Source organism: Salvelinus sp. IW2-2015, linkage group LG22 (assembly GCF_002910315.2).
Source record: "Salvelinus sp. IW2-2015 linkage group LG22, ASM291031v2, whole genome shotgun sequence".
NCBI lineage: Eukaryota > Metazoa > Chordata > Actinopteri > Salmoniformes > Salmonidae > Salvelinus > Salvelinus sp. IW2-2015.
The window spans coordinates 18,366,863-18,376,576 of record NC_036862.1 but is presented as its reverse complement, the minus strand read 5'-3'; the positions used below and the strand labels follow the sequence as shown (position 1 = coordinate 18,376,576).

Sequence of the window (9,714 nt, the reverse complement as noted above, 5' to 3'; positions counted from 1 at the left end):
AAGTTGGATGAGAGGAGGTACCGCCTCATGAGTGAACCAGAGGGAGACATCAGCCCTGCGGTGAGGGTTCATTCACCCATTACTGCATAACCAGTAAGCACTGACCTACAGTACAGTTGAACTCAGAAGTTTACATATACCTTAGCCAAATACATTTAAACTCAGTTTTTCACAATTCCTGTCATTTAATCCCAGTAAATATTCCCTGTCTTAGGTCTGTTAGGATCACCACTTTATTTTAAGAATGTGAAATGTCAGWATAATAGTAGAGAGAATGACTTATTTCAGCTTTTCTTTCTTTCATCACATTCCCAGTGGGTCAGAAGTTTACATACACTCAGTTAGTATTTGGTAGCATTGCCTTTAAATTGTTTAACTTGGGTCAAACGTTTAGGTTAGCCTTCCACAAGCTTTCCACAAAAGTTGGGTGAATTTTGGCCCATTCCTCCTGACAGCGCTAGTGTAACTGAGTCAGGTTTGTAGGCCGCCTTGCTCGCACACGCTTTTTCAGTTCTGCCCACAAATTTTCTATAGGATTGAGGTCAGGGCTTTGTGATGGCCACTCCAATACCTTGACTTTGTTGTCCTTAAGCCATTTTGCCACAACTTTGGAAGTATGCTTGGGGTCATTGTCCATTTGGAAGACTCATTTGCGACCCAAGCTTTAACTTCCTGACTGATGTCTTGAGATGTTGCTTCAAAATATCCACATAATTTTTCTTGATGCCATCTACTTTCTGAAGTGCACCAGTCTCTCCTGCAGCAAAGCACCCCCAGAACATGACGCATTCACCCCGTGCTTCACGGTTGGGATGGTGTTCTTCGATTTGCAAGCCTCCGTCTTTTTCTTCCAAACATAACGATGTTTATTATGGCCAAACAGTTATATTTTTGTTTCATCAGACCAGAGGACATATCTCCAAAAGGTACAATCTTTGTCCCTATGTGCAGTTGCTGTAACGGCAGCCTTCCTCCTCTTCGTCTGAAGAGGAGGTGTAGCAGGGATCGGACCAAGACGCAGCGTAGCTTGTGCTCAACATGTTTAATTACGAAAGAATAAACGTGAACACTTAACACAATACAAAATAACAAATGTGGCAAACCGATACAGCCCTATCTGGTGCAGAGAAAACACAGAGACAGGAAACAACCACCCACAAAATCCCAACACAAAACAAGCCACCTATAATAATGATCCCAATCAGAGACAACACACAAACATCGCCTCTGATTGAGAAACCATTATTAGGGTCCTAAACATCAGAAAACAGACAAACTAGACACACGAACATAGAATGCCCACCCAAAGCTCCAACGTCTGACCAACACTAAACAGAAAACACAGCAAGAACTATGGTCAGAACGTGACAGTTGCAAACCATAGTTCTGGCTTTTTAATAGCGATTTTGGAGCAGTGGTTCTTCCTTGCTTAGCGGCCTTTCGTTTGTCGATATAGGACTCGTTTTACTGTGGATATAGCATATTTTGTACTGTTTCCCTCAGCATCTCAACAAGGTCCTTTTGCTGTGTTCTGGGATTGATTTGGCACTTTTTCGCACCAAAAGTTACGGTAAATCTCTAGACACGTTCTGTCTACTTCCTGAGTGGTAAATGACGGCTGCGTGGTTCCCATGGGTGTTTATACATGCGTACTCTTATTTGTACAGATGAACGGTGGTACTTCAGGCGTTTGGAAATTGTTCCGCAAAGGATGAAACCAGAACTTGTGGAGGTCTAAACAATTTTTTTTCTGGGGCCTTGGCCTGATTTCTTATTGATATCCCCATGATGTCAGTAAAGAGGCTAACTGCCTTTTGCTTGACATCATGGGAAAATCTAAAAAGAAATCACCCAAAGACCTCAGAAAAAATAATTGTTTGACGTAGACCTTGAATACATCCAACAGGTATGCCTCAATTGACCTCAAATGATGTAAATCGCCTATCAGAAGTTTTCTAAAGCCAAATGTAAATTTCAGAAATTTCCCAAGCTGTTTAAAGTCAACAATCAACTTGTGTATGTAAACTTCTGACCCACTGGGAATTGTGATACAGTGAAAATATAAGTGAGAATAATCTTTGTCTTTAAACCAATTGGTTGGAAAAATTAACTTGTGTCATGCCAAGTAGATTGTTCGCAAACCGACTTGCCAAAACTATAGTTTGGTTAACAAGAAATTTGTGGAGTGGTTGAAAAACGAGCTTTAATGACTCCCAACATAAGTGTATGGTAAACTTCCGACTTTCCAACTGTATATACGGTACATTGAGTGGACAAAACATTAAGACACCTTCCTATTGAGTTGCACCGCCTTTTGCCCTCAGAACAGCGCTCAATTTCGTCGAGGCAGGGACTCTAACAAGGTAAATGGAAAACTACCAAACCAGGGAATGCCTGCCTAATGTAACTCCAATACTTTCCCACAGAATGTGTCAAGTTGGCTGGATGTCATTTGGGTGGTTGACCGTTCTTGATACACATGGGAAACTGTTAAGTGTGAAAAACCCGGCAGCGTTGATGTTCTTGACACAAACCGGTGCATCTGGCACCTACTACCATACCCTGTTCAAAGGCACTTAAATATTTTGTCTTGCCCATTCACCCTCTGAATAGTACACATACACAATCCATGTCTCAATTGTCTCTAGGCTGAAAAATCATTCTTTGACCCGTCTCCTCCCCTTCATTTAGACTGATTGAAGTGGATTTAACAAGTGACATCAATAAGGGATCATAGGTTTCACCTGGATTCACCTGGTCAGTCAATGTCATGGAAAGAGCAGGTGTTCTTAATGTTCTGTATACTCAGTGTATGTACAGTATGTACTATGTGCATTTATTCATATATCTGTGTTGTGTGTATTTGGTGTCCTGCAGGACTTGCCGTTCACGCTGGCCGTGACTAAATTGAAGGGATATTTTGAGGTGTTCTTTGAGCAGCCCCCACCTTTCAAGATCTCCCTCGTAGAGACAGAGTCCGACCAGACTGTGTGGTCAGCCACCATCAGAGAAGGTASGTACACACCTGCTGTGCATCTGTCTGTAATGTGTTGTGGGTTAAGGTGCAGGATATTAATGTATCTTCCTCTCAGGTGACTGTGTGGACAATACAGTTGAAAAGCCAAGGAAACTGACAGATAGTAAGTTTGTAATTTTTGTTTGCCCCTCTCAATATCGGCATCAACAGTTCACTTTATTCCAGTGTATGTTCTAGATATCAAGTTCTCTGTACACAAGCACTTTTCATCCAATCATAAAGTAGCTTTTGATTGACAAAGTAGCTTTTTTTCTCCTCTTCTGTAGACAGGAAGAGAAGCACAAGCACATCAGAGGAAGAGTTGCCCAAAAAGAGACGTCGATGTGCAGATGAGTCAGGTGATGGTTTGAACACTTCCATTGTGTCATTTGCTGTTAATAGTGTGGTCTTATTCCTGTTGAGTTGCTGTTCAGTCGCCCTGAATAAAACCCTTAAGTCTGACGTTCCTCTGTTGTCCCCAGACGGAGTGCGGACAGTGCAGGTCCCAGACGTGTCGTCCAAGCAGCTGATGCAGGTGGCTAAGCGGCAGGGGAAGGAGTGGAAGCAGGTGGCTATCGGTTGCCTGGACCTGTCCTCCAAAGAGCTGGACGATATACAGGCCAGTGAGGAGGATGTCATTATGCAGAGGTACAGTAGATAGATATAGTATCTGGACCCTTAAAACTAAACTTAATATTTCTTGCCAGCCATTATTTTGGGCATTTCTCATTGACGCATTCTTGGTTCACCGATCATTCAATAATTGTACAATAACTTACTTTCTTTGATTCATATTTTTGGTGATGATTTCTTTTTTAGATAATGTGACCCTAAATGTGACCCTCAACTTGTTTTGTGTTGGGTTTCAGGTTTAAGGCGTTGGAGCGCTGGAAGACTGGCAGGTCAAATGGTCAAGCCACTGTCACTCACCTCTTGATGAGCCTACAGGAGCTGGATGACCTGCCCAACGAGGTCCTCAAGACACTGCAAGGTTAGAGACACACATTAGACTAGAGCCACAAACACTCAATCACCTGTCTGCACACACATATTTGTACTCATTCTTGTCTCCTACTAACTTACACCAATTTCTGTCTGTCTGTCTCTTTCTGTCTGTGTTCTCCTCAGATATGATGGACAATAAAGCTGTTGAATGAGATATATTTTGCCTCCCAAGGTCCCTGCCTTTCCGCAGCCCTATCGTCAATGAGCCAGAGAGACAATGGGAAAGAGACGTTTGAACTCTTGCCTTGAAGACAGAAATCCCTCTGCTTCTGCTGTATGGCAGTGGTACTCTTACCCTACGAGGTCCGGAGCCTGCTAGTTTTCTGTTCTACCTGATAATTAATTGCATACACCTGGTGTCCCAGGTTTAAATCAGTCCCTGATTTGAAGGGAACAATGAAAAAAAAGCAGTGGAACTGGCTTCGAAGTCCAGAGTCGAGTTTGAGGGCTGTATGGAGTAGGATGAAAGTTGCCTCTAGTCCAGGGATGGGCAACTCCAATCCTCAGGGGCCGGAGTGGTGTCACATTTCTTCCCCATCCCTAGCTAACGCAGCTGATTAAACTAATGGCATTTTAAACTGAAGATCATAATTAGTTGATTATTGGAGTCAGGTGTGTTATCTGGGGCTGGGGCCAAAGTGTGACACCAATCCAGCCCCCGAGGACTGGAGTTGCCCGTCCTTGCTCTAGAGGCTGATCTAAGGTCAGCTTTGCATACCTCCTTCATAAATTGAGGATGGTACACTGATCCTAGATCAGAAGCATTATGTGTCCCCTGCCATTGCCTAGGTAGGGCAGGGCCGGCACACCAGCCTAGCACTGTCAGCCCCTTCCAGCCCAAGAGAATTGGGATTCAATTGCCTTCAACTGATATGTTTGATTTCTGCAGGCCTGGATGCTAGAGCTAGAGAACTTTGTGCCCTGCCTAGTAGTGATGTTTAGTAGTGGGAAACCCTGGCTTTTCACCCCTCATGTTCTCTCAGGATTTTAACGGGAGTTCAACAAAGGCGTAGAAAGAGAATTACACCACAACCTTTAATCTTGAATGGTTATGTTCTTAGACGTTCACAAATGGTCCATTAACCTGGAATAATGCAGGCGTTATGTAGAGGTACACCAAACAGCCAGGAGCTGATGCTGCGACCTGCGGTGCAGTGAAGACCTCATGTCATAGATGAGCTCTGAGAAATAGGTAGCTAATGTGTAGCCAGTAACAGACATGTTGCTGCAGTATGGAAACTGCTAACACACTTACAGGGCTGTTGTCTCAAACATTGTATATTTTGTATTTGGATATTTCTCAATCAAGGCATTGCCACTTACTTAATCATGGAATTGGAACAACTACTCAAGGAGTGTAGCTGTACTTTTAATATGGTGTACATATTTCCTGTTTTTTAAACTATACTGTGATATTTTTTTTTTTCTGAGTCTGTGTTTGTTCGTTTTGATGTATGTTATGACCAAATTGAGCCGTCAAACTGACAGTGGGGATAGCTAAGCTTCATCTCAGAGAAAAGATTGGTCATATTTACTTTTGTTGAGACTGGATCGTGTACAGCCTGGAAATCACGCTCAGTGCATTTGAACATGGTGGGATTGACTGAATTCCAGAAAGCACTAATGTAGGAGAGTATTTTTTGTTCATAAAAAGGGCTACTAACTCATTTTAAACACCTTTCAATAGGGATGTCACTGTTGCCAATACTGGGACCCAAATACCCCAGGGAGAGTAACAACGATTAACTGTGAAATGATGAATGGGAAAACCATGAGTTAAGTTGTTTATTGGGTATTGGATGCCATTTGCAAGTGTGTACATATTTTTACACAGAGGGATCGCTCCGAAAGTCCACCATTATATTCCAGTCCTTACATGTGCACTTATCTAATGTTACAGCTCAGGTATGGGCCTTCATAGGGCTCTGGGTATGATGTCTAAGATTACAAATCTTTGACTGAATAAAATACATTTTTGGAAAGATTGATATATTTTTTTAAATTGCAAATCATTTTCAGCTAGTAGATGATGGTCTTCATGACTGTTAGGCTATGACTGTCACGACTTACACCGAAGGTGGCTCCTCTCCCTGTTCGGGCGGTGCTCGGTGGTCATCATCGCCGGCCTACTAGCTGCCACCGATCCATTTTTCCTTTTCTTTTGTGTCTGTCTGTATTGTTTACACCTGTGTCCTATTAGTTAATTTCGGTGTGTTTATTAACCTCCGCTGCTTGCTATGCTTTGTGCAGGATTATTTGCTGTTGTTTGCTCTGTTAGGGGTGCGTGTTTGCGCCACAGGTTTTTTTTTCTCACGGTCGTTGTACCGTTTGGACTGTAATTAGGAGTAGAGGTTTCTCCTCCGTGTGTTACGTTATTTCCCTGTGTGTGGCGACTTCGTTGGGTGTGTTTCCCCACCTGTTGTTGTTGTGTTGGGACTTTAAAATAAACATTGTGCTACTGGGACTTCCTTGCTCTCCTGCTCCTGACTCCTGCACCTACCTCTTCTTAGGAGGCACATAACAATGACTTAATGAAACATTTATTCTATGTAACCGGTTCTGTACCGGTACCTTTCTGCGTTGTGTTCTGGTAAGGTGTATGTGGAAGGGAAGGGAAAGCTCTGAAAACAATTCTGCCGGTTGTCTCTTTTAATGACTGCATGGAATGGAGACAAATACAAGGCAAACGTTAATGCTGCCGTCTGGACCCTCACAAGTACATTTTCCACTCCTCATCACGCTTTAACTTCTTATGGCTGCAGGGGCAGTATTGAGTAGCTTGGATGAAAGGTGCCCAGAGGTGCCCATAGTAAACTGCCTGCTCCTCCGTCCCAGTTGCTAATATATTCATATTATTATTAGTATTGGACAGAAAACACTCTGAAGTTTCTAAAACTGTCTGAATGATATCTGTGAGTATAACAGAACTCATATAGCAGGCAAAAACCTGAGAAAAAATCCGAACAGGAAGTGGGAATTCTGAGGTTGGTCGATTTTCAACCAAGCCCCTATTGAATACACACTGGGATATGGATRAGTTTGCACTTCCTACGGCTTCCACTAGATGTCAACAGTCTGTAGAACCTTGTCTGATGCCTCTACTGTGAAGTGGGGCCGAAGGAGACAGGAATTAGTCAGGTCTATCATGACCTGACCATGCTCTGACCATGCGCGTTCACATGAGAGGGAGCTCTGTTCCATCGCAGATCTGAAGTCAATGTATTTCTCCGGTTGGAACGTTACTGAAGATTTATGTTAAAAACATTCTAAAGATTGATTCAACACATCGTTTGACATGTTTCTACTGACTGTTACGGAACTTTTTGACATTTCGTCTGCTTTTAGTGAACGCGCTTCCTGACTTTGGATTTGTTTACCAAACACGCTAACAAAAATAGCTATTTGGACAGAAATGATGGACTATACCGAACAAAACTACATTTATTGTGGAAGTGGGGAGTCTGGGAGTGCATTCCAGACGAAGATGCAGCAAAGTAAAGTAGAAGATTTATAATGCTTTTTTTAACTGAGTTTTTGTTGACTGCACAATTTGACGGTTAACTTTAATGGCTTCTTTTGTGGCATGAACGCGTGGTTCTCAGTGATTATGAATGTTTGTGCTTTTGCCGTAATGTCACGACTGACCGTAAGAGAGCTTTTTATGTCTCTATTTTGTTTAGTCAGGGTGTGATTTTGGGTGGGCATTCTATGTTCATATTTCCTATGTTTTGTATTTCTGTGTGTTGGCCGGGTGTGGTTTCTCATCAGAGGCAGCTGTCTATCGTTGTCTCTGATTGGAGCCATACTTACGTAGCTTTTTCCACATGGTTTTTTGTTGGTAGTTATTTTCTGTTTAGTGGTTTTGCACCTGACAGGACTGTTTTGGTTATTCGCTTTGTTATTTTGTTCTTATTGTTCAGTTTCAAATAAAAAGCATGAACACTTACCACGCTGGCGCTTTGGTCGCACATCTTCTTCAACACGACGACCCGTTTACACATAAAGCTTTTTGAAATCTGACACAGGGTTGGATTAAGAACAAGTGTATCTTTAATTCTATGTAAAACATGTATCTTTCATCAAAGTTTATGATGAGTATTTATGTTATTTGACGTGGCTCTCTGCAATTTCTCCGGATATTTTGGAGGCATTTCTGAACATGGCGCCAATGTAAACTGAGGTTTTTGGATATTAATATGAACTTTATCGAACAAAACTTACATGTATTGTGTAACATGAAGTCCTATGAGTTTCATCTGATGAAGATCATCAAAGGTTAGTGATTAATTTTATCTCTATTTCTGCTTTTTGTGACTCCTGTCTTTGGCTGGGAAAATGACTGTTTTTCTGTGATTTTGCGGTGACCTAACATAATCGTTTGTGGCGCTTTCGCTGTAAAGCCTATTTGAAATCGGACACTTTGGTGGGATTAACAACAAGAATACCTTTAAAATGGTATAAGATACATGTATGTTTGAGGAATTTTAATTATGAGATTTCTGTTTGAATTTGGTGCCCTGCACTTTCACTGGCTGTTGTCATATCATCCCGTTAACAGGATTGCAGCCATAAGAAACTCACAAACCAAAAAATGCGTTGTACAAAGTGTACATGTTAATATTTTCAAAAGACTTACATTTCATTTTCTAAAACATTGTACCCCAATAAAAGTGCTAAATATTTATTTAAGTGTACTATTGTCCTATTATACCCAATGTATACTTGTCCAGAGCAGCAAGCCTGTAGAGCACCACGGGGTGGTCCTGGTGTTTAAGGAACTGGCTCTGAACAACTCCTACTCCTTTCGCATCTACCTGGCCACCAACAACTCCTCCGACATTAAGGTGAGAGGGACACAGGGTGTGTGTGTGTGTGTGTGTGGATCATTACAGTAACATCTTACTGAGTCAGAGCAAAGAAATGAACATGATCAGAGGGATTGTCATGCCCACTGGCCTGACCTCCTGGCACTCTGACTCACACTGTGGTCTCTACTGAGGGAAATCACAAGTCACACTGGAAGTCGGCGGTCTGTTTATTTGTGTGTATGTGTGTGTGGTGATCAAGATGAGTTCATTTGTCACTGTATCAGAGGGCATTGGTGCGTATTAATGAACAGATGATTGTGTATTGATTTGTGTATCTGTATCTAGGAAAAACTCCATCCAAAAGATGGAAACCCCAAACCTCATACATTAGATCTGAATCTAGCCCAGTGGGCAACACTGGTTAAAATGACTGTTTTTCCAACTGGTAGGTTTATATTGGGATAGTAACAACATGTGATATCAAATATAGACCACAGTCAATATTTATTCTGTGATATTACAGTCTCTTTGGTCACGTCACCCAGTTCCTGAAATGTGGTTTGAGCGCTGGTGGTGTGTGTATTAGTGTGATAGTAGTATCAGTGGTGAGGGGAATGGCTGAGTGACTGAATGCCTGAGCTCAGCAGAGACCCACATCAGAGCACTCAGCTTCAGAACAGTCCATTTAACCCTGCCTAACTGGCCAGGGAAAGGAGTTGTTGACCGTTAGGGGAACAATAAGAAAGGTTTTCCATCACACACCAAATTGACCATGGAAAACATCTCCGTCCACCAGCTCCCAGGTTTCCTGAACAGGGAATAGTCATCCCCGCTATTGTTACCATTATTAGAATCTCTCACTTACCTATGGTAAATCACTGGTCT

General features: G+C 42.2%; 1 protein-coding gene and 1 long non-coding RNA gene across 2 annotated transcripts in view; both read left to right on the top strand.

Annotated features, from left to right (window-relative positions):
* The first annotated feature begins 6 nt into the window (after nucleotides 1–6).
* LOC111949665 (THO complex subunit 1) lies at nucleotides 7–4,697 on the top strand. Its single transcript, XM_023967014.2, has 7 exons — nucleotides 7–60; nucleotides 2,878–3,013; nucleotides 3,093–3,140; nucleotides 3,304–3,375; nucleotides 3,499–3,664; nucleotides 3,886–4,007; nucleotides 4,145–4,697. The coding sequence occupies exons 1-7, from the start codon at nucleotides 28–30 to the stop codon at nucleotides 4,171–4,173; spliced, it is 606 nt and encodes a 201-aa protein (XP_023822782.1). The 5' UTR covers nucleotides 7–27; the 3' UTR covers nucleotides 4,174–4,697.
* Nucleotides 4,698–8,749: 4,052 nt separating this feature from the next.
* LOC139022811 (uncharacterized) overlaps nucleotides 8,750–9,714 on the top strand; it is a 7,784-nt gene continuing 6,819 nt past the window's right edge. Inside the window, exon 1 of the long non-coding RNA XR_011473862.1 lies at nucleotides 8,750–8,865. This is a non-coding gene — a long non-coding RNA (uncharacterized lncRNA). The remainder of the gene's footprint in view (nucleotides 8,866–9,714) is intronic.

Bases quoted from the DNA above. Each gene is read 5' to 3' on its own strand.
- LOC111949665 (XM_023967014.2), top strand. From the start codon at position 28: ATGAGTGAACCAGAGGGAGACATCAGCCCTGCG. The intron at 61-2,877 runs GTGAGGGTTCAT...GGTGTCCTGCAG, and splicing joins AGGGAGACATCAGCCCTGCG to GACTTGCCGTTCACGCTGGC. The intron at 3,141-3,303 runs GTAAGTTTGTAA...CCTCTTCTGTAG, and splicing joins GCCAAGGAAACTGACAGATA to ACAGGAAGAGAAGCACAAGC.